This window comes from Ascaphus truei, chromosome 16 (genome assembly GCF_040206685.1).
Source record: "Ascaphus truei isolate aAscTru1 chromosome 16, aAscTru1.hap1, whole genome shotgun sequence".
Taxonomy (NCBI): Eukaryota; Metazoa; Chordata; class Amphibia; order Anura; family Ascaphidae; genus Ascaphus; species Ascaphus truei.
Window position 1 is genome coordinate 32,017,881 of NC_134498.1, and position 24,527 is coordinate 32,042,407.

The 24,527-nt window shown below is 49.9% G+C and overlaps 1 protein-coding gene across 5 annotated transcripts in view; it reads left to right on the plus strand.

The window, feature by feature from the left end:
• Positions 1-24,527, plus strand: part of SHROOM4 (shroom family member 4) — a 78,701-nt gene that overhangs the window by 42,220 nt on the left and 11,954 nt on the right. For 3 of the 5 annotated variants that reach the window (XM_075572986.1, XM_075572988.1, XM_075572989.1), the window contains 5 exons: positions 4,446-4,574; positions 5,247-8,331; positions 9,341-9,405; positions 11,874-12,521; positions 18,862-19,200. In XM_075572986.1, the coding sequence (XP_075429101.1) occupies positions 4,446-4,574; positions 5,247-8,331; positions 9,341-9,405; positions 11,874-12,521; positions 18,862-19,200 (4,266 nt within the window). Of the gene's footprint in view, positions 1-3,217; positions 3,347-4,445; positions 4,575-5,246; positions 8,332-9,340; positions 9,406-11,873; positions 12,522-18,861; positions 19,201-24,527 lie in introns of those variants that run through there. The other 2 variants (XM_075572990.1, XM_075572987.1) reach the window with 2 other exon arrangements.

Sequence of the window (24,527 nt, forward strand, 5' to 3'; positions counted from 1 at the left end):
ATTAGCATTTGGGAAAGAATGGGAGTGCCTGCTCTTCTAATAACATAGTGTGTGTGTGTGTGTTATATATTCATGACTGAAGACAGCACTCAAAGGACTTGTAGTCCAAAGGGACTGACAAGTCTCTGTAAAATATAAGCTTTCTCTGTGTTGACTGCAATTTCTTTAAGTGCTGTCTATTGGCTGGCACCTGGGCATTATCCTGCATAGTTAATCGCAAGTCCCATATATGTTACTAAATATCGTATATAATGTATGTTTGTGTCTATACACAAGTCTGTGTGTATATATTTATATACATATGTGTTTTGTGTATACGTCTTAATAGTGATATGTTTCTGTCTCTGAGTGTGTTTTAACTGCAGGAGGGTGTGTCTATATAGATGTGTGTATATACTGTATAAAGATGTGTGTTACAACACTAAGCTCTTTTGGGCTTTTGATAACCCAGTCTGGGTTACCAAATATTATATCTAGAAGCTGCCCCCACAGACTGTAATAGGAGCACCCTCTTCTAAGCCTGTGTCCTGAGCCAAACTCCCAGAATCCTCTGGGTGTGACAGTCCCATGTATTGTTGTCTCACCACTGGGTTTCTCTTACCCCCCCCGCCCTCCGCTCTCTCCCTATATAAATAAACAGGGTATTGTTTGTTGGGCCGGCACGCTTCCTGCCAGGCCGGCTAATTGCCGAGAGATTTCCTACACGGGGGAAGCCATGGAATGCGGCCCCTCAAAATAACATACAAGGGGGGAGCGGAGGGAATAGATATAAACAGAAATAATTGCTCACATTCTTTTGTGTAGGAATAGAGGTAATCAGGAACCTATAATCCCACAGGAGGAAAGAGGGGAGAAGACCGAACATGCTTATACATCAATGGAGATTACATTTGGTAATAGGGTGATCCTGTTGCAGTTTTTGGAATAACTAACGTATGTGCAGGAGGGTGATCCTGACTTTTTAGGGTGATCCTGTTAGTCTATGGGACAGCTGATGTGTGTGTGTGTGAGAGGGTGACCCTATAGAAATGTCTGTGTGAGTTTTTCTAATTAGAATTCTATTGATGGTTAGTTCCGAGGTGTGTGGATTTGCAATCGTTTGAACGTGCTCAGTCATTTATCAGCATTTTTAATATTGGCTTTGTATTTAGTGTGTCTGTCAATGTCACCCTGCAGTGGGAGGGCCAGACTCCATGTCCCATTGCTCGCTTTGTGCCCCTCTCACCCTGCAGTGGGAGGGCCAGACTCCATGTCCCATAGCTCCCGTTTCTCTGTGCCCCTGTCACCCGGCAGTGGGAGGGACAGACTCCATGTCCCACAGCTCGCTTTGTGCCCCTCACCCGGCAGTGGGAGGGACAGACTCCATGTCCCATAGCTCGCTTTGTGCCCCTCACCCGGCAGTGGGAGGGACAGACTCCATGTCCCATTGCTCGCTTTGTGCCCCTCACCCGGCAGTGGGAGGGCCAGACTCCATGTCCCATAGCTCCCTTTTCTCTGTGCCCCTCTCACCCGGCAGTGGGAGGGCCAGACTCCATGTCCCATAGCTCCCTTTTCTCTGTGCCCCTCTCACCCGGCAGTGGGAGGGCCAGACTCCATGTCCCATTGCTCCCTTTTCTCTGTGCCCCTCTCACCCTGCAGTGGGAGGGCCAGACTCCATGTCCCATTGCTCGCTTTGTGCCCCTCTCACCCGGCAGTGGGAGGGCCAGACTCCATGTCCCATAGCTCCCTTTTCTCTGTGCCCCTCTCACCCTGCAGTGGGAGGGCCAGACTCCACGTCCCATAGCTCCCTTTTCTCTGTGCCCCTCTCACCCGGCAGTGGGAGGGCCAGACTCCATGTCCCATAGCTCCCTTTTCTCTGTGCCCCTCTCACCCTGCAGTGGGAGGGCCAGACTCCATGTCCCATAGCTCCCTTTTCTCTGTGCCCCTCTCACCCGGCAGTGGGAGGGCCAGACTCCATGTCCCATTGCTCCCTTTTCTCTGTGTCCCTCTCACCCGGCAGTGGGAGGGCAGACTCCATGTCCTATAGCTCCCTTTTCTCTGTGCCCCTCTCACCCGGCAGTGGGAGGGCCAGACTCCATGTCCCATAGCTCCCTTTTCTCTGTGCCCCTGTCACCCTGCAGTGGGAGGGCCAGACTCCATGTCCCATACCTCCCTTTTCTCTGTGTCCCTCTCACCCGGCAGTGGGAGGGCCAGACTCCATGTCCCATTGCTCGCTTTGTGCCCCTGTCACCCTGCAGTGGGAGGGCCAGACTCCACGTCCCATAGCTCCCTTTTCTCTGTGCCCCTCTCACCCTGCAGTGGGAGGGCCAGACTCCACGTCCCATAGCTCCCTTTTCTCTGTACCCCTCTCACCCTGCAGTGGGAGGGCCAGACTCCACGTCCCATAGCTCCCTTTTCTCTGTGCCCCTCTCACCCTGCAGTGGGAGGGCCAGACTCCACGTCCCATAGCTCCCTTTTCTCTGTGCCCCTCTCACCCTGCAGTGGGAGGGCCAGACTCCATGTCCCATTGCTCGCTTTGTGCCCCTGTCACCCGGCAGTGGGAGGGCCAGACTCCACGTCCCATAGCTCCCTTTTCTCTGTGCCCCTCTCACCCCGCAGTGGGAGGGCCAGACTCCACGTCCCATAGCTCCCTTTTCTCTGTGCCCCTCTCACCCGGCAGTGGGAGGGCCAGACTCCACGTCCCATAGCTCCCTTTTCTCTGTGCCCCTCTCACCCGGCAGTGGGAGGGCCAGACTCCACGTCCCATAGCTCCCTTTTCTCTGTGCCCCTCTCACCCTGCATCACTAGCGTGCAACCTGCAGCCTCCCACGTCCCATTGAGCCTCCTCACTCGGCTCTTCTATCTCTCGCCCTCCTCCGTTTCCTTGGCCTTTCCTGAAAGGTTTAGGAATGTCGGGGAGGGGTCAGCGCGGACCGTCATCTCCGTTTTGGGGACATTCTCCTTCGTCTGGGTCACATCTCATGTCCCCTCTCCCAGAACGTCTGCAGTTCAGCTCCCCTCTCGCTCTCTCTCGCTCTCTCTCGCTCTCTCTTTCTCCCTCTCTCCCTCTCCCTTAAAATCACTGGAAAAATCTTTTTTTTTTTTTTTCCGCCTTCCACATGATATAAATTTTCCCCTCGTTAAAGAGAGTATTCTGGATTTGTGTCAGCGACCTGCCCTGTATCGGGAGCTGCTCCCTGTTCGTCTGGGATCTGGTTTCTTTTAGTTTTTTTTTTTTTTTTTAAACATTTATTGGGTTAAAAGAAATAACCGCCGCCCCCCCCCCCCTCCCCTTCCTCGCTGGTTTAATTTGTCACAACGTTCCCGCCGGCGGCGGTGGCGGCGCGGTAATAAGATTCTGTACGAGGTAAGTGTTCCCCGTTCTGTCTGGTTACGAGATGTCTGGGTGGCTGTTTTTCTGGTTGGTGGGAATGTGCTGCCTTTATGCTCTGCCGGTCAGTGAAAGGGTTAATATGTATTCACCTCCGCTAATCTCTAATATTCTTATTAGCTGCATAGTGTGTGTGTGTGTGTGTGTGTGTGTGTGTGTGTGTGTGTGGTTACTTACTTTGAATGGGATGCTCACAGCTATCTCGTGCTTCTCCAGTCTGTATCTGTAAAATACAGTTAGTGGTTGTTATGGTTCTGTCTCTCTTTTGAAATGCACATCTGTCATTTATTTTCTCTCTCACTCGTACACACACCTGTGTCTGTCTCTCTGTCTCTCTCTCTGTCTGTGTGTGTCTCTCTCTCTCCGTCCCTCTCTCCGTCCCTCTCTCCGTCCCTCTCTCCGTCCCTCTCTCCGTCCCTCTCTCCGTCCCTCTCTCCGTCTCTCTCTCTCTGTTTCTGTCCCTCTCTCGCTCTCTCCCCATCGCTCACACGCTTTCCCCTTCTCTCTCGGAGACCGTTTGTCTTTCTTTCTGTTTATCTCTCCCGGCTGCTATATCAATATTAGTTTGTGGTCCTTCCTATCTCCTGACCTGGGCATCCTGTCCCTTATCACCTCGGAGTATAAATGTTTCCTCTACATGTCAGCACCTTGGCTTCAATCTGTTGTGTCCTCACTAAACCCCTCATCTCTTCAGGAACAACAGCTCTCACCTTCTCTACCATTTTGAACCCCTGAAATTGCATTGTTCATCCCATGTAGGAGCAAAGTGACCTAATCACAGTGACATGGTTAATTGGTTAAAGGGTCAGTCCCGTATAGGGGCAAAATTACCAAGACTTGAGGTTATTTTGATCCTATATATACTGACCCCTTAAAGCATTAAACATGTTCGTCGTTAGGTCATTTGGCTCCTCTTCCTCATTTTGCCAAAGCTAGCTCTCCCACTTCAAAGGCAGTCGCCTCTGATCCCTATCTGCTCATTGTGGTAGGAGGGAGGTTTCTCAGGAAGAGCTGCCACACCTGCTTCCCACTCCGCACTGAGGTCCACCCTCTCACCCTCTTCTTATTTTGGTAGGAACGTCCCGGCCATCAGACCGCACTCATGGCACCTTGCCAAGCTGTCCGAGGTCCACCCAGACGTTGCCAACATGCAGTACCCCACTGATGCCTTCAGTTTGTCCTGGCACTCGGGCTGTGAGAACAGGTGGGTTTGCGCCTGATTATACATTATCCTATAGAAGTCTTGCGGGTGGGAGGGGATGCGTGTAAACGGGTAGTCCTACAAGTCTATGGGGTCAGCTGATGTGTGTAGGAGGGGGACCTTATTAAAGCAGAAATCCAAGCGTCATATTTTTTTAAATATTTACTTAATTTTCTTTTACACGGGGTTGAAGCGGGGGGTCTCCGGAGCTGAACCGCATTAATTTGCGCTCCGTGGACCCCCTGCTTCCCGAGATTCTTACCTCTGTTGGGGGTGCTGGTATTCGCTCGGCTTCCAGGGTTCACATTATGGTGAACGCTCCCCGTGCCCTGCGGGCCAATAGGAAGCCGTGACGTCGTCGGGATCGGCTTCCTATTGGCCTGTGTGACGCGGGGGCTTTAAACTTTAAACCCCAGCTAGCGCAGCCAGAGCGGCTACCGCCACCCCCTGCAAAGGTAAGTATCTCCGGAAGCAGGGGGTCCCCGGAGCGGAAACGGATGGGGTTCAGCTCCAGAGACCCCCTGCTTCAATCCTGTGTAAAAATAATAATAATTAATAAATGTTTATTTAAATTTTTAAAGCGCTTGTATTGCCGCTTTAAAATGCATGTAGGATGTGACGCTGATGTGCGTGTCTGATAAGTGACGCTGACGCTCTTTTCTTTCTTTCTCGCAGTGAGCTTCCTATGCAGTGGAATCCACTCTCTCGCCACTGCAGCACAGACAAAAGCAGTTCTATTGGTAGCATGGAAAGTCTGGACCAGCCGGCACAGAATTATTACGAAGGGACACTGTCTCCCATCGACCCGGGCATGTATCAGAACAAGCGGGACTCCGCCTACAGCTCCTTCTCGGCCAGCTCCAATGCTTCGGATTATACTGTGTCTGCAAGGACGGAGGAGTCTGTCTCCATAGACTGCATCCTACAAGGACTGGGTCCCTGCAAGCAGAGCGAAGGGAGGTATCTCCAGACTGGCCAAAGAGCCCTAGAAACTCAGGAGGAGAGTTCTACCCAAAGCATAGATGGACATCCACAGAGACCTTCTTCGTTCCCATATGATACGAACCATTCAGGCAGCATAAAGGCTCCGCCTCAGCCGCCCGTCCGGAGGGACAGTCTACGGGCATCCAAAGGCCAACTCGGCCACGGGGAGAGGAGGAGGGCTTCTGCTCCGGGTGACTCCATGCAGGTGTCCGGACGGTGGCCTTCTGAGGCTCTGCAGCAAAGGAACTCCAAAGGTTTACAGTGCCAGTGTGAGCTGGGGCTCTGCACTGTGCATATGAAGGAGAGTTTGTCAGCTGATCAGTATTACATGCTGAGCTCACAGACAGACAGAGGCCACCAAAACACTGACGGCCCCAATACAGAGGACAAGGAGCGGACAAACGAATGCACTAAGATGCAGCCAAGGTGGTCTGGGGATCGTGGAGACCTTGAGGGGTTCAACCATAATATGGAAGGAGAGGTCACCTGCTACACTATTCCACATGTTAAGGAAGCTTTGTCTAAACCTGCATCCTTTCGGCAACACCTGAAATCTCCATGTGTCCGTTCGCCCTGCCGGGAGGGATCCAATGTGCAGGCTGCGGTAGAGAGGGATGAGTGGACTACATCTCCTTCACACGGGAGCCACCAGTGTCAGACAGATCAATGCAATAGTGACTGTGTCAAAGAGCATATGTGCATACGAAAAGAGTGCAATAACCGCAGAGATTCTGAAGTCTCCAAAGCGAATGCCCTCGCATCTAAGGGGGACCAGTTCTTAGGGGGAGAGGAGGAAAGGTCAAGAGTTCAGCACTGTCCTACCATGGAGAGGTCGGTCAATGAGTCGAATGAGGTAAGGGAAGCATCGGCATCTTTCCTACCCAATGATTGTGCCGGAGATGTGAAGTCCTCCTGCTGCACAGAGACACTGCTAGAAGGGTGCAGGGGGCAGGAAGAGAGTCGGGGGCCAGCGAAGAAGCCCGGGTCATCCCGCCATCGCTCGGCCCAGATGCGGAGGAAGAGCGACCGCTTTGCCACCAACCTGAGGACCGAGATACAGCGGCGGAAGGCTCAGTTGCAGAAGAGCAAAGGCTCATCAGTGCTGCTCTGTGGGGAGGAGCCCGTGGAGGAGAGAGAGGAGCCGACTGATTGTCAGTCTCTGCCTCGGCCTGGTCCTCCTCCTCCTCCGCCAAAGAACAAGTCACGGCTACTGGAAATCAAAAGGGCAAATGCTGAGCAGTTTGGGAAACCCATGGACAGCCTGAATCTGGAGCCAAAGAACCATGAAGTCAACGTGAAGAATAATGGAGAAAAACACAACCACAAGAGGGATCAAGTGGAAAGCATATTGGGTACGATGGAGGGTGTCCCAACAGGGGAGGGAATGTCATTGATCCTAAGCAGCAAACCCCAGAGTGATGTCTGCCGGGCAGAATCCACTGAGTCTCTCCACCCAGAGCCGCTTAACCATAAATCCACACAGAGGGACAACCAGAAGAATGGTGAGTGGACATCTGCAAACTCTAAGAGAGAAACTCCACAGAGAGAAATCAGGTCCCCCAGAACAGAAGGCTGCAGGGAAGTGTGGAGGGGGAATCCAGCTGAGATCTCACATCAGAAGCACAAGAGCTCAGAACAGGGGGACCACGAGGTAGGAAGGACTAAAGAACGGACGACACTGGGTGTAAAGTGGAATGACACACACAGGGTTTCTCCTCACCCAGATGTAATGGTTCCTAATGAAGTGTGGAGGATGGGCTCATCTAAGAGTATAAGTAGTACTGAGTCTCAGAGTGAAGATCTCGGTAGAAATGGAGCTGAAGGTACCACCGAGTACAATACTCCTCTGTCCTTGGGGTTGGAGCTCAAGTGGAACGGCCTGCAGTCAAACAGAGAGCCATCCTGTTCAGAGGAGAATTCCAATGAAGAATGGAGAGTGAACTCTTTGGAGAACATGGCCCATGAGCCGAGGATCCAAGAATGTAGGATGGATGAGGTGAGGAGGTCTGGTGAGTGTCCGTCTGTGTGTGAGGCACAGTGGAAGTCTCCCTGCCCCTCTTCGGACTTTGAAAATCGCCTTGCCCAGCAGATGCCTCACGGAGGCCGGTGGACATGGTCTGCAGAGCATAAACTTCAGCCTCATGTTCATGTGGCCAAGGGGAGCCCCCCGCTTGCTAACGGAATGAACATAGAGGTTGCCATTCCACCCATCAGACGGGTCACTGAGGAACATGTTCTAATGCCCTTTGCTGATCGAAGGAGGTTCTTTGAGGACAGCAGCAAGGTTTGTGCTTCCCACATCCCTAGCATGCACCTGAAACAAAGTAAGACCATCTTCTGTCCAAGCCTTCCAGACCCTCCACTCTCCCAGATGGTGGCTTCTGATCTACGAAGACGTTCTGTAGATCATACCTACCATCCATCATCGCCCAACAGGCCGGACAGTGCCATGCCTTATTCTGAGTACTGTGTAAGTCATGCCATGGAACAACCAATGTGTTGCAACCAAGGAGGACATTCTTCCGAGTATCTTCACCCCATGGCATACGGTTGTGGGGTTCATGAGTCTTGTGTCTATTGCTCTACTGAATTATGTCCGGCGGTGCTCAAAAGAAATATGCCAACCAGCCACCTCGGCTGCCATAGCCTGCACCACCACCATCGCCACCAATGGGCGAGGTGTGGTGATTACTTGTGTCCAACCCAACGTAGCATCGTGGAGGAGGGCAGCTCCATACATAGTGACCCTTGGCACGTGAGGAAACCCTTCTTACAGGTGAGAGAATACGTTGTAATACTTTTAGTTCAGTGCTCTGTCGTAATTGGGCAAATGTTGGGTACCAAGCTCTTCATTAAGTGAGGAATAACTAAACAACTATCCCACTGTATTAACCCCTTCCCAATGCGGTGCAGGCCTCTCTGGCAGTGAAGATGTTATAAATTAACCGGGTTACAAAATCTCCGTTACTTCATCCTAACTCCAAACTCCCCTGCAGAATCCTCCAAACTCTGAGAAAATGATTGTGGGGTGATTTTTACGGGGTGCATTGGACATTTTCAAAGAAAATCCATATAACTCAGCTGAGATCCCTGCAGCTTGATCATTGCTGCAGGATTCCTTACCTTTTTTTGGTCCAATCCCTTAATCAGTCCACAACAAGAGCAGCCCGTATATGGGGAATTCGGGGGGGGGGGGAATATTTTTAATATATTAATAGTTTTATTTTGTATTTTTTGCTTGATAAATCTTGCAGTTTACTAGCTCCTTCTCCAATGAATCAGCATGTCATGTAATAACAATCAGAAGCCAACCACACCTCTGTTTTAATAGGATCGCCCTCAGATCCCTCTTACAATAAACAAACAAGTCCCAGCCCTGGTTAGAGGGCATCTCTTTGGTTCCATTTTCCCCAGAGTTTGGTTTGGGCACCCATCAAAGAACAGTAGGGCCGGCAAGAGGCAAAGCAAGTTGAACCAGTTTGGTGGTTAGAAAAAGAGGGGAGGTTAAATACGCTATTAAAAGCTGGTATGTTCTCCAGACTTGGCCATACTGAGACTGCATCCCCCACTTGTGGGTTCTGTTGGGAGTAGGGGTAACATGCTTTTGGTTGAGTGCTGGCTGGCTTTGTAGGTGACTAGAAGTGTTTACCATTGGGATACAGACAGGGGCACCTGTCCTAAGTGTTTATAATCCAGGAAGGGTTCCGAAAATAGTTGCTGTTGACCCATTGAATGTCTGAATCTCCCCTTGTTTTCCTTCCTTCCTGGTGGAATTTGGTGCGCAGGAAGTACCGGTGAAGGAATGGACCCAACCACTGAAAATCAACAGGAAGTGCAGCCAGTCTACGAGGTGAGAAATGTTGACGTCTTTGTGGGAGAACAAGTGGGGGGGAGGGGGGCTTGGGGCAGTGGATTACCTTGGGACTGTCCTGGATATACAGTTCTTGTAATGTTTCCTATCGGTCAGTTGTCTCCATTTTGCTTCAAATTGATGGAAGCCTGGTTTGTAAAGGTGAATAAATGCAATGTGATATAACCAGTCTAATCAAAATGATTCAAGATATATTGAAACCATCAACATTTCAGTGACTTAAAACCCTTTAATCAGGACAACCATGTATTGAAGTTTATTAAGTCACTGAAATGTAGACCATTGCACGGTACTACATCTTTTATGCCTTTTGATTTAACCATGGTTGTGCCACACTGCAATTATTAATTTTGGATTGTTTAGAGGTTGAAGGACCTGTTTGCGGGAGCACTCGGCTGCTTGTAGCAGCATGGAGGTTTGTGAGTTACAAGTTCTATAGGTGCCCCTACTCATACTTGAGTTTAAAAAGGGTCAGTCACACAAAGAAGCAAAGTGGCCTAATGCCATTGACATGTTTAACAACTTAAATGGACCGTCATGTAGGACCACAGTGACAGTGACGTGTTTAATAGTTTAAACGAAGGCTCATTCCCATGTAGAAGCAAAGTGACCTAATGATAGTGATGTATTTAAGGGGTTAAGTTTGCTTTGGGACTGACTGTTTAACCCATTAAACAAGTCACGGTATTAGGTCACTTTGGGACTACCCTTTGACCTTCCCGGCCAGGGGGGCCTCTGCCGGGAAGGGGTTAAACCCTAGAAATCTAAGCCCCATTGTCTCAGCCCTGTGTGTAATCGTCTGGGATTCCCGTTAATTTTTCCACTCTCCGGCTCGCTCCTTTGATTGGGAATTTCCTATGACAGGGTGTGTCCTGCTCAGACGTGCCCCCTCCCCTCCCCCGCCTTCCCCTTCCCAAGCCGGTGACAGGAAAGTAAGGTTTCCATGATTCAGATCCCTTAGAATAGGACCGGTCTGTGGAACTGCAGAATACACCCTCTGGGAATTTGATGCATCTGAAGGCATTGTGGCCCGTATTGCCTAAGTGATGCTATTCCATAGGACACCTTCCAGTGCCGGCAAAGAGATACCTTGCAGCTCATTCACTTCAATGGCCTGGTAGGTTTCTTATGGAATAGTACCACTTGGTAAATATGTCCCTATATCCCTTCAACTCCATTAGATTGCAAGCTTTGCGGGGAAGATTCTCATCTCCTATATGTATATTCTATACAGTCTTTGACACTGGCGACGATTCACCTTTTAGAAAGATTCAGTCCACTTTACATTAGACTGGAAACGTGGGCAGGTAAATGGCAGATAAGGTTTAATACAGATACATGTAAGGTTATGCATTTGGGAAACGAGAATAAACAGGCAATTTACAAATTAAACGGGGATAAATTGGGGGAATCCTTGATGGAGAAGGATTTAGGAGTGCTTGTAGACAGCAGGCTTAGCAATAGTGCCCAATGTCATGCAGTAGCTGCAAAGGCAAACAAGATCTTATCTTGCATTAAACGTGGAATAGGTGGAAGGGAAGTAAACATAATTATGCCCCTTTACAAAGCATTAGTAAGACCACACCTGGAATATGGAGTACAGTTTGGGCACCACTCCTTAGAAAAGACATTATGGAACTAGAGAGAGCGCAGAAAAGAGCCACCAAATTAATAAAGGGGGCGGATAATCTGACTAATGAGGAGAGGCTAGCTAAATTATATTTGTTTACATTAGAAAAGAGGCGTCTAAGAGGGGATATGATAACTATATACAAATATATTCGGAGACAGTACAATGAGCTTTCAAAAGAAGTATTCATCCCACGGGCAGTACAAAGGACACAGGGTCATCCCTTAGGGTTGGAGGAAAGAAGATTTCACCAGCAACAAAGGAAAGGGTTCTTTACAGTAAGGGCAGTTACAATGTGGAATTCATTACCCACAGTGATGGCAGATACAATAGATATGTTCAAAAAAAGGTTGAACATCTTTTTAGAAAGGAAAGGTATACAGGGATATACCTAATAAGTAAACATGGGAAGGATGTTGATCCAGGGAGTAATCCGATTGCCAAATCTTGGAGTCAGGAAGGAATTTATTTTTCCCTTTATGAGATATTATTGGATGATATGTCACTGGGGTTTTTTGTTTGCCTTCCTCTGGATCAATATTCTGTAAGTACGGATATAGGATAAAGTACATGCCATCTACATTTAACATAGGTTGAACTTGATGGACGCATGTCTTTTTTCAACCTCATCTACTATGTAACATCAGCTCCGTCTGTTGTCTGACTAATTATTTTGCAAACCAAGAGCAATTGTACCTGGGGTTCTGAGGACTGACAAACAGTTGGATCACCAAAAGACTATAGATAAAGATTGTAAACACACTCCAAAGTTTTTTTTTTATATATGGATGGATGAATGTGATGTTCTGTCTTGCAGTGAATTGTCCCACTATAAGTTTGGCTTTCACCATCCCGGCCCCTACAGACCCTGCTGTGACAGCGCTGACCACGACTGGCCCCAGTGCTACCGCGCAGTGTCCACCCACGACCTTTCCTGTGACAGGGATCGCCCCCTCAGGGAAGCGGAGCTGGCATCTTTCGAGGACGGGCCCTCCTTCCCTGGCCTAGCGCGCGGGAGAGCCTACTCCGAGAGCCAGCTCAACTTTGAAGGACTCGCGGCAAGGGACAGGAGAGAGCCACCTCTGGCCAAGCTAGATGAGCGTCAACGGGAGCCGCCAGCCTTGTTAAAGAAGCAGGGCCCACCTCGCCCGCCCCCTCCCAACTGGGACAAGTACCGGGAGCGTCGGGCATCTCACCAGTCTTCCAACTCAGACTTTGTGCGCTCTAAAGTAGAGGCAGCGCCACAAGAGCGCAGTCTGAGCGTGGAGGCTGTGAGGCAGCGCTCTCGGAGCCTCCCCTTAGACAAGGCCTTCTTAAAGATGTCGCAGGCCTCTCCGCCTTCCTCCACCAGGTTCACACCAGGCAGCCCCGGGTCCCCTGTGTTGCGGCCTGCAGGTCTGCGGCATTATGGAGCTCCGCCAGGGGCCCTGCAGCTTCCCACATCCCCTGACCACGACAACGTAAGGTAAGTTAACCCCGCAGTCCCTGCTTGCAATAGTCTGGCTTTATGATTCATAATATGTTTTAATGTATTTTTTTTTTTTTTAAATGTAGGTTCAAAAGCCTTATTTCACCCCCTAAAATGTTTTTAAATATGCCAATGTTTACACCTTGACTGCCCCAAACAGTCTCCCCCTCCCTCTCTCCCTCTCTCTCCCTCTCTCTCCCTCTCTCCCCCTCTCTCCCCCTCTCTCCCCCCTCTCTCCCCCTCTCTCCCCCTCTCTCCCCCTCTCTCCCCCTCCCCCGCTCTCCCTCTCTCTCCCCCTCTCCCCACCTCTCTCCCCTTCTCTCCCCCTCTCTCTCTCTCCCCCTCTCTCTCTCTCCCCCTCTCCCTCTCTCCCCCTCTCTCTCCCCCTCTCTCTCCCCCTCTCTCTCCCCCCCTCTGTCTCCTCCCCCTCTCTCTCTCTCCCCCTCTCTCTCTCCCCCTCTCTCTCTCCTCCCTCTCTCTCCTCCCCCTCTCTCTCTCCTCCCCCCCTCTCTCTCTCCCCCCCCCTCTCTCTCTCCCCCCCTCTCTCTCTCCCAATCTCTCTCCCCCTCTTCCTCTTCACACTATCTATCTATCTCCGGTTTGAATAATCCTCTCTGCTCCTGTCTCTTTCACACCCTATATCCCACTAGCAGCAGTGTTAAAGGAGAACATGCCCATTGCTGCCTGTTCCCCAGCGCTGGGAGGGAGGGAGGGACTGACTGGATGAGCTATGTTTGCTATATGTTATTAGATAGACATCTTTTTCGTTTGCTTTTAAACAAATGAATTAACAGGTCCTTTGTACTCTGTAAATAAAAACCCAGGCAGTTAAATAGGGTGATCTTGGTGCGAATGTCCAGCCCACGTAGGCACTGGAACCACACTCTGCCCCACGTCCTGTGCCAACCCGGTCTGGGGCAAGTGCCAAGTAGCTGCCATTAATACTGCAGTAAGTGGGTGACGCAGGAAGCTGGCACTGAGCGGCACAGTGTGACGGATCTGCAGGGTTCCTGGTTGAAACCTGAGTTAGGGCACATATGTAAACTGTAAAAAAGTGTGTGTGGTGTGTGGTGTGTGGTGTGTGGGTGTGGTGTGTGGGTGTGGTGTGTGTGGTGTGGGTGTGGTGTGTGTGGTGTGTGTGGTGTGTGTGTGGTGTGTGTGTGGTGTGTGTGGTGTGTGTGTGGTGTGTGTGTGTGGTGTGTGTGTGGTGTGTGTGTGGTGTGTGTGGTGTGTGTGGTGTGTGTGGTGTGTGTGGTGTGTGTGGTGTGTGTGGTGTGTGTGGTGTGTGTGGTGTGTGTGGTGTGTGTGTATATGTATATGTTTGTATACCTTTCTCTGAGGATGTCTGCACACCCCTCTGTGATAGGCTGAACATAATGCCAGGAAACACTGGGGGATGGGATTTCAATTGCAGTGGGGTGCACAGGGAGAGTGATAGGTGTTAATATCCTAATTAATGTAATATATATATTTTGCTCATGCAAATGTCAGTAAGCCAACCTCACACTGATGATACCCATCAAGGTTGAAACATGTCTGTGAGTGGGTTAACTGACTTTGCATCTCCCAAGTCCTTGCTTAAAAGCTGTGTCTAAAGCAGCATGCATTGGCTAAGGGTTGTTCATGTAATGTGAGCTTGAGATGAAAGGTGGCACTGTGTGCTCATTTGCATGACATTTCCCAGAATCCCTTGCTGCAGTGGAAGTGCTGTGTGCTGGGCGATAATGGTGAAAGACAGGGTTGCAGACCTGCCTAAGACATGCAGATGAATATACAGGAATATTTACAGTTGCTATATATACTGTATATATATATATATATATATATATATATATATACTGTGTGTGTGTATGTATATATATATATATATATATATATATATATATATGTATATGTGTGTGTGTGTGTGTGTGTGTGTGTGTGTGTGTAAAAAGAGAAAAAAGTAACCCGTATGGGAGCACTCAGGTATGCAGAATAACATATAGCATTTTATTAATTGACACAGTGCAAAAAAAAGAGATAAACAGTACATGATTAAAAACACTTAATAAAGGCTAGGACCCCTGTCACGGGTACTACCCATAAAAACATGTGGGCAAAGCTAGGGAATGACTCAATAATGTCAACCCTCAACATGAAAATGGATAGTGACTCAAGAGACACATTGATTTACCAAATTAATCACAAAAGGTTTATGGGTTCACAGGCACCTATACAAACGCGGTGACAGGGGGGAGCCGGGAGCGGAGGGGCATCCCCCCTCCCATCTCACGTCCCGCGGCCTGTCACGCGGTGACAGGGGGGAGCCGGGAGCGGAGGGGCAAGAGCAGCACGTAGCATGTGGAGGGGGGGGGGGAGCTCACTCATCCTGCCGCTGCCTCACTCATCCTGCCGCTGCCTCACTCATCCTGCCGCTGCCTCACTCATCCTGCCGCTGCCTCACTCATCCGGCCGCTGCCTCACTCATCCGGCCGCTGCCTCACTCATCCGGCCGCTGCCTCACTCATCCGGCCGCTCCCACGTGGATGTGAGGCGGGAGGCCGCGTGTTGTGGCCGCTCCCCCGCGTGTGTCCCGGGCGCTCGCTCCGCTCCCCCGCTGACTGTAGCGGCGCCGGGGTGTGAGCTTGGGGGGGTGGGGGGTGTGAGCTTGGGGGGGTGGATGAGCTTGGGGGGGGGGTGAGGTGTGTGTGAGCTTGGGGGGGGGGGTGGGAATGTGTGTGTGTGTACACGGAACTCCGGGTAAGTTTGGACACAGGGAGGGTGGGGGGGGGTGGAAGTTGAGGTGCGGAGAGTGAGGGGCACCGGGAGGGGATTGTGTGTGTGTGTCCCCGTCCGTGTGTGTGTGTGTGTGTCTGTGTGTGTGTCTGTGTGTGTGTGTGTGTGTGTGTGTGTGTGTGTGTGTGTCCCTGTGTGTCCTTTGGCCCGTCACTCCGCCTCAGGCCAATGAGAGGTGTGCGGGGGCGGGCCAAGGGACCAATGAGATTTCCCCTAGGGACACCGGACATCCAGGCAGGCAGGCAGGCAGGCAGGCATACAGTGCTTTCACTAATATAGTATAAGAAGATATATATATATCTAAGCATGTCTTCACATCCCTCTGTGATAGTCTGAATGGCCTGAGTCTGCACATTGGCTGTGTAACATCTTAGGCCGCGGTCCCAGTGGCGGGGGGGGGGGGGGTTTCGGCGCGTGCACAGCGCTTCACCACGATCTGCGGTCTGGGACAAGACTGCAGAGTTTGCGACAGGGGTGGGGGGGGTGGGGGGACGTGGCTGGGGTTTTCCAGGGGCGTGGCCATGAACTCACGTGGCTTATTCACCCTCATTGGCTGAACTGCCGGTGGGGGCGTGGCCACCCCCTCCATCGCAACTTTTAAATTAAATCTCATTGTCTTTGGGAAAATTTGTAGTACAGCGCGGCTGCACCTTCTGCGCGAAGGTACTTACTGGGCCCAGCCCCATTGAGGGGCGGTGTTTGTACGCACAGGGCACGCCGAGGCATGCGCTGTAGAAGGCACTGGGGCACTGGGGCAACGCCTTAAGACATTTGAAGTGTCTGTGGAGTTCAGATTGGAGTTGAATTGGAGGTGAAGAATATAAGAACTGGACTCTGCACTTCATCATCACCCCGGCAACTGTGAGAACGTAACTTTCTAAGCTGCTGTGTACTCTTCAGTAACACACTGCCCTCCCAGGCCTGATATATACACCTGCTCTCTCACCTCCTACTCCTCATCTCCTCCAGTATCCGGGACCTCTCCCCTCCCACCTCTCTCACTGCATCTCATTACTGTCTCCCTATTGCTTTTTCTGTTTGCTGTTTCCTCACTCCTTTTGTAAACTTCTCTCTTCTCACCAACTCCCCCACTCTCCTTCTTGCCACATTTCTTCATCTCTCCTCCTCTCCACCTATGCCTGTGCCCAGACATTGTAGCACTATTTACACACCTCCTTTTTCAACAACTTCTACACCTCTCAATAAAATGCACCCCACAAATTGTCCTCTCTTCTCTCTTCTCTCTCTTCTCTCTTTCCCGGCTAATAGTATTTACCCATCTAATTTATTACCAACCAACCTTAAAACTCACATCGCAAAATAAGCCTCCCAACAGCCTGCACTCATGGCTATTGTCCCACACACACAGTCACTCCTACCAACCATTGTGGCCAAGCACTGCCTTCTACAGCACTTATTCCCTCACCCGCTGTCTCTGTAACTCTCCCAACACACCACTTAGATTGTAAGCTCTCCGGGACAGGGATTTCCTTTCCTATAGTCTGACTTTGCTGCGCTTATTGTATTATTATAATTTCCTATACTGTATTGTCTTTGTGAAGCGCGGAGTACACAGTCGGTGCTATATAAATAAAGATACACACACATTCCTCTCCCTCTGTGATAGACTGAGCGGACTCTCACTCACCCAGGAAACAGTGGGGGTGGGAATGTAATGGCAGTGCAGACAGCAAGCAGACAGATGAGTTGAGTAGGAGAGGAGGGGGTGTAGTGTGCACAGAGAGGAGCAGACACAGTAAGGCAGGGAGTGCAAAGCGAGGGGAGGATAGAGTGCAAAGAGGAGCAGGGCATGATGGAGGAGGGTGGGAAGGCGAGGAGGAGACAGAGAGAGACAGCAAGGAGGGTAGGAGACAGAAGGATGATTAGGAGGAGGGAATGGAGAGCAGTGTGAACCTTGGGAAGGAGGAAGTGCAAAAAGAGGTGAGGTGAGATAGCAAGGTCAGTAGGAGGAGGAAACGGAGAGACAGCAAGGAGCGGAGGAGACAGATGAGATGAGTAGGAGAGCAGGGTGTGCACAGAGAGGAACAGACACAGTAAGGCTGCGGCCCCAGTATTTACTGCTGTACGTGCACCTGGCGACCTGGCAGCGCGTTCACAGATAAAAGCCGCGACCTGCAGTCTGTAGGGGAGCGATGGTATGTGCGTGGGGCGGGCCATGACGGGGCTTATCTGCCCTTCCATTGGCTGCCCACGACCACGTGATCACAGATACATTCCAAGAGACACTGTTTTTAAGTAAAACCCTTGCATGCTTTATTCATTGTAACATCGCCGGAAGAAGAGATCAGTGTATCTCGAAAGCTCGCACAAATAAAAGCATTTAGTTAGGTTTTAAAAGCATTTAAGCAGCCATAGTGCGGGCGAAGCCGCTGCAAGCGGCACAAACAAATTCATTTACTTTAACCAGTCCGGCCATACTGTGCGCAATGCGATGGCGCGGCCGGATCTGGAGGAGACGAATCGATTTTGGAATTTTCACGTCACGTGAGCCGTTTGAGCCAATGAGGGTGAACCTCAAGTTTTCAGGCTGTGACGTCACGGCCAAGCCTCTCTGTCGCGCGCGTCAACGGAGGACGCCCATTGCTCAGGCAAGAGGCGCACGAAACTATTTTGGGTCTGTCGCGCGCATTATGGCCGGGTCCTTGGTAACAGCGACGGCGCGAGCGACATTCCGCACGCCAAAATAAAAAAGCCGGAAAGGCAATGCGCCCGGCCATAGAGCGATTATTTTGCGCGATAAAGTTCTTTTTAATTTGCCGCACTGCGGCCGGGTCACGTGCGCGCGGCTCAGCCAATGATGCCGAACTACTCACGTGATGTCACGAGCACGCCCCCGAACATTGAATGGGAGCTGCTTTTGGTAGTGTCTCCTGCTACAGCAAAATCTGGGAGCAGCAGGCGTGGCGGTGGCAGCAGCACAAATTCGTGTTCAGCCGGCGAGAGCAGCAGGAACACGGCACACAGCTGATGCCGATGGGAGCCGGGGAACCATGTGACCGGAGCAGGAGCGTTCCTATTGGACAGCCGGCTCCTGCTCCGGTCACATGGTTCCCCAGCTCCTACCAGCAACAGCTGTGTGCTACATTCCTGCTGCTCCCGCCGGCTGAACGCGGACTTAGGCTGCTGCCACCGCCACCAGGATCTCTGCTGCTGCTCCCAGATGTCGCCGCGGTCCTCTTCACCGTCCGCAGCGGCCTTCCTCACCCTGCAGGTAAGTGCTGTCCGGGTAACTGGGTGCAACGGTTCATTTTGCCAGGGTACCCATTACCCGGTTTTAGGAACATTTAGGACACGGTACAACACTCCTATGTACAAAGCCTCAGAAGCATCTCTGCTGCTGGATCATTCAGTTACATTTGGATCTTCCCGTCACCTGGAGAAAGCTGAAAGTTCTGTGACATTACACTTATGTTCATGAAACCGAGATAAGTGGCATTATCACAGGGGCTTCCTTTCCTTTATCAGACACATTTGTTGCTTTTACCTGCTATGTCAGGCTGACATTTCTAGGGTGTATTCTGATGCATGATGTTCTCCTCAGGCTGGGGACATATTCGGAGGGTCAAAGGACGCCGACTGACACAAGATCTCCAGCGAGGAGCCAAAAGGGTGACACCGTGCCCCCTGACTCCATACCACCCCTCCGTGGCCAGACATTTGCACCCTCGGCTACAGCAGAAGTGAGGAGCGAGGAGACACGAGAAGATTCCACGGGCAACCCAGAAGACATCCCTTCCTGTCCACAGTCCCCCTCGCTCCCGCCTGCCCCTACTACGTCCGAAATCACTGGCAGGGACCTCCCAACCCCGTCTGGTGACCTGTTCGAGGCTGGCGACCGGCTCGACGAAGACGATTGGTCGGAGAGTTCCATTCACGACAGGTGGGTGGAATTTATACAGCCGTTGGTGTAGTGGTTAATGGAAAAGGGTCAAACTGGCACCTAACGCTCATGAATCATTATATATTCCAAGCTGCTGTGGAATGGGTTACGGGGCTTCAACGGCGATTTGTACGCATGTGGGGATCGGGCCTGTGTTTATTTTGCTATTCGTAGAAAAATAGTCATTTAAAAGAGCGCCCTAATTTTGTTATTTTAACGATTTTAAAAGATAGCCACTTTTTGATAAATATGTTTTAGTTGAATTATTGATCTATTATCATATGTGAACAGATAATTACAGTTACATAGTAGATGAGGTTGAAAAAAAGATATGCATCCATCAAGTTCAACCTACGCTAAATGTAGACGACAAATACTTTATCCTATATCCGTACTTACAGTATATTGATCCAGAGGAAGGCAAACACAAACCCCAGTGACACATCCAATGATATCTCATAAGGGGAAAAATAAATTCCTTCCTGACGCTAAGAATTGGCAATCAGATTACTCCCTGGATCAACATCCTTCCCAGGTTTACTTATTTGGTATATCCCTGTATACCTTTCCTCTCTAAAAAGATGTCCAACCTTTTTTTTTGAACACATCTATTCTATCTGCCATCACAGTCTCCATGGGTAATGAATTCCACATTCATTAATGTCTTCGATCACAGCTGATGATAATTAACATATGATTAACTACGGGGTTGGATTAATCTACCTCAGTCTTTCCCACCCAGGCTTCTGCACCCATATCAGAAAAAAAGTCTGGGGAATATTCCGCTTGCTTATGATTTTTATACGGAAATTTCTCTTAAAATAAAAAAAAAATCAGATGCAGAATTTCCCAAAAAAGCAGACAGACATTTTTAAAATAAACAACAGGATTGGACTAAATAAATGTCGAATTTGATGAGATTTGGCATTAATATTCTTGTAAAAACAGTTTGTTCCAGGTCTGATAATTGCGTTCCAGCTAAAATATAATAATAGCAGTTGTAAAATAAATCCCCTTTTATCTAATCGGGCATTAGTGCTCAGATTCAGCCCATTGGACCTGTTTTTTAGGATATCTCTATACATACGTATCCAATTGGCCAAGCCTTAATTATCACTAAGATAACGTGCTTAGGTATGTATTACTGAACCTGGCTTTTGTGGTTGCCCTTGATGACTGATCTTGAGCTTCAGTGGTGTACTGTAATTTGAAATAAATTAGTGCATTCTCCATATGTCCCCATAATGGCCAATACATGGAGCTCTTGCACCCCCTGGTGGGCACATCCTGCATTACAGAATGTAATAGTATATTCTGTAATACCACTACTGACTAGCTCCTCCCCCAGGCCCGTGTCTCTATTCCAGGGGTGGCTAAGGCCCGAGCCATGCTGCCTTCACCCGCGCAGAGGCATGCGCGTCCGTGACATCACCCACGTGAAGCGGGTGCGTTTTTCGGACATGTTAGACGCACCGTCGGGGGTGCGTGTCTAGGGTCGTGTCAGTGATGTCACGGAGCTGGTTCGCCCTCATTGGGCGAAGGCTCATGTGACCTGCCCGACGCGCCGAGAAATCCGTTTCAACTGATTCCTCACGCAACGTGCGCCCCCTCCTGCTGCCGCCCGTGCGGTCATTGGGCGCGATCATCGCCTTAAGACATTTGATCGCGCTCCATGCCCTTCAGGGGTTCATGTGCGTCCCCTGAAAAGGGGGGAATAGACCAGGGTCTCTGACTGCAGGCAGTGCAGAGAGACCATAGAGATATCTCTATGGAAGAGGAGAAGCTAGAGCGCCCCCTAGCCAGCTCCGCTCCTGAGCTCCTATAGTGCCGTCAGGTTATGCTGTGTCAGTGTATAGTGCCGTCAGGTTATGCTGTGTCAGTGTATAGTGCGGTCAGGTTATGCTGTGTCAGTGTATAGTGCCGTCAGGTTATGCTGTGTCAGTGTATAGTGCCGTCAGGTTATGCTGTGTCAGTGTATAGTGCTGTCAGGTTATGCTGTGTCAGTGTATAGTGCTGTCAGGTTATATCCTGTGTCAGTGTATAGTGCCGTCAGGTTATGCTGTGTCAGTGTATAGTGCCGTCAGGTTATGCTGTGTCAGTGTATAGTGCCCTCAGGTTATGCTGTGTCAGTGTATAGTGCCGTCAGGTTATGCTGTGTCAGTGTATAGTGCCCTCAGGTTATGCTGTGTCAGTGTATAGTGCCGTCAGGTTATGCTGTGTCAGTGTATAGTGCCGTCAGGTTATGCTGTGTCAGTGTATAGTGCTGTCAGGTTATGCTGTGTCAGTGTATAGTGCTGTCAGGTTATATCCTGTGTCAGTGTATAGTGCCGTCAGGTTATGCTGTGTCAGTGTATAGTGCCGTCAGGTTATGCTGTGTCAGTGTATAGTGCCCTCAGGTTATGCTGTGTCAGTGTAGTGTGCCGGCAGGTTATGCTGTGTCAGTGTATAGCGCTGTCAGGTTATGCTGTGTCAGTGTATAGTGCCGTCAGGTTATGCTGTGTCAGTGTATAGTGCTGTCAGGTTATGCTGTGTCAGTGTATAGTGCAGTCAGGTTATGCTGTGTCAGTGTATAGTGCCGTCAGGTTATGTCCTGTGTCAGTGTATAGTGCCGTCAGGTTATGCTGTGTCAGTGTATAGTGCCGTCAGGTTATGCTGTGTCAGTGTATAGTGCCGTCAGGTTATGTCCTGTGTCAGTGTATAGTGCCCTCAGGTTATGCTGTGTCAGTGTATAGTGCCGTCAGGTTATGTCCTGTGTCAGTGTATAGTGCCCTCAGGTTATGTCCTGTGTCAGTGTATAGTGCCCTCAGGTTATGCTGTGTCAGTGTATAGTGCCGTCAGGTTATGCTGTGTCAGTGTATAGTGCCCTCAGGTTATGTCCTGTGTCAGTGTATAGTGCCGTCAGGTTATGTCCTGTGTCAGTGTATAGTGCTGTCAGGTTATGATGTGTCAGTGTATGGTGCTGTCAGGTTATGATGTGTCAGTGTATGGTGCTGTCAGGTTATGCTGTGTCAGTGTATAGTGCAGTCAGGTTATGCTGTGTCAGTGTATAGTGCCGTCAGGTTATGTCCTGTGTCAGTGTATAGTGCCGTCAGGTTATGCTGTGTCAGTGTATAGTGCCGTCAGGTTATGCTGTGTCAGTGTATAGTGCCGTCAGGTTATGTCCTGTGTCAGTGTATAGTGCCGTCAGGTTATGCTGTGTCAGTGTATAGTGCCGTCAGGTTATGCTGTGTCAGTGTATAGTGCCGTCAGGTTATGTCCTGTGTCAGTGTATAGTGCCCTCAGGTTATGCTGTGTCAGTGTATAGTGCCGTCAGGTTATGTCCTGTGTCAGTGTATAGTGCCCTCAGGTTATGTCCTGTGTCAGTGTATAGTGCCCTCAGGTTATGCTGTGTCAGTGTATAGTGCCGTCAGGTTATGCTGTGTCAGTGTATAGTGCCCTCAGGTTATGTCCTGTGTCAGTGTATAGTGCCGTCAGGTTATGTCCTGTGTCAGTGTATAGTGCTGTCAGGTTATGATGTGTCAGTGTATGGTGCTGTCAGGTTATGCTGTGTCAGTGTATAGTGCCGTCAGGTTATGCTGTGTCAGTGTATAGTGCCGTCAGGTTATGCTGTGTCAGTGTATAGTGCGGTCAGGTTATGCTGTGTCAGTGTATAGTGCGGTCCGGTTATGCTGTGTCAGTGTATAGTGCGGTCAGGTTATGCTGTGTCAGTGTATAGTGCCGTCAGGTTATGCTGTGTCAGTGTATAGTGCCGTCAGGTTATGCTGTGTCAGTATATAGTGCGGTCAGGTTATGTCCTGTGTCAGTGTATAGTGCGGTCAGGTTATGCTGTGTCAGTGTATAGTGCTGTCAGGTTATGCTGTGTCAGTGTATAGTGCGGTCAGGTTATGATGTGTCAGTGTATAGTGCCGTCAGGTTATGCTGTGTTAGTGTATAGTGCTGTCAAGTTATGATGTGTCAGTGTATAGTGCCGTCAGGTTATGATGTGTCAGTGTATAGTGCCGTCAGGTTATGCTGTGTCAGTGTATAGTGCGGTCAGGTTATGCTGTGTCAGTGTATAGTGCTGTCAGGTTATGCTGTGTCAGTGTATGGTGCTGTCAGGTTATACTGTGTCAGTGTATAGTGCCGTCAGGTTATGTCCTGTGTCAGTGTATAGCGCTGTCAGGTTATGCTGTGTCAGTGTATAGTGCTGTCAGGTTATGTCCTGTGTCAGTGTATAGTGCCGTCAGGTTATGTCCTGTGTCAGTGTATAGTGCCGTCAGGTTATGCTGTGTCAGTGTATAGTGCCGTCAGGTTATGCTGTGTCAGTGTATAGTGCTGTCAGGTTATGTCCTGTGTCAGTGTATAGTGCCGTCAGGTTATGTCCTGTGTCAGTGTATAGTGCCGTCAGGTTATGCTGTGTCAGTGTATAGTGCTGTCAGGTTATTTCCTGTGTCAGTGTATAGTGCTGTCAGGTTATGCTGTGTCAGTGTATAGTGCCGTCAGGTTATGCTGTGTCAGTGTATAGTGCCGTCAGGTTATGCTGTGTCAGTGTATAGTGCCGTCAGGTTATGCTGTGTCAGTGTATAGTGCCGTCAGGTTATACTCTGTGTCAGTGTATAGTGCCGTCAGGTTATGCTGTGTCAGTGTATAGTGCCGTCAGGTTATACTCTGTGTCAGTGTATAGTGCTGTCAGGTTATGCTGTGTCAGTGTATAGTGCCGTCAGGTTATGTCCTGTGTCAGTGTATAGTGCCGTCAGGTTATGCTCTGTGTCAGTGTATAGTGCCGTCAGGTTATGCTCTGTGTCGGTGTATAGTGCCGTCAGGTTATGCTGTGTCAGTGTATAGTGCTGTCAGGTTATACTCTGTGTCAGTGTATAGTGCTGTCAGGTTATGCTGTGTCAGTGTATAGTGCGGTCAGGTTATGCTGTGTCAGTGTATAGTGCGGTCAGGTTATGCTGTGTCAGTGTATAGTGCGGTCAGGTTATGCTGTGTCAGTGTATGGTGCTGTCAGGTTATACTGTGTCAGTGTATAGTGCCGTCAGGTTATGTCCTGTGTCAGTGTATAGCGCCGTCAGGTTATGCTGTGTCAGTGTATAGTGCCGTCAGGTTATACTCTGTGTCAGTGTATAGTGCCGTCAGGTTATGCTGTGTCAGTGTATAGTGCCGTCAGGTTATGCTGTGTCAGTGTATAGTGCGGTCAGGTTATGCTGTGTCAGTGTATGGTGCTGTCAGGTTATACTGTGTCAGTGTATAGTGCCGTCAGGTTATGTCCTGTGTCAGTGTATAGTGCCGTCAGGTTATGTCCTGTGTCAGTGTATAGCGCTGTCAGGTTATGCTGTGTCAGTGTA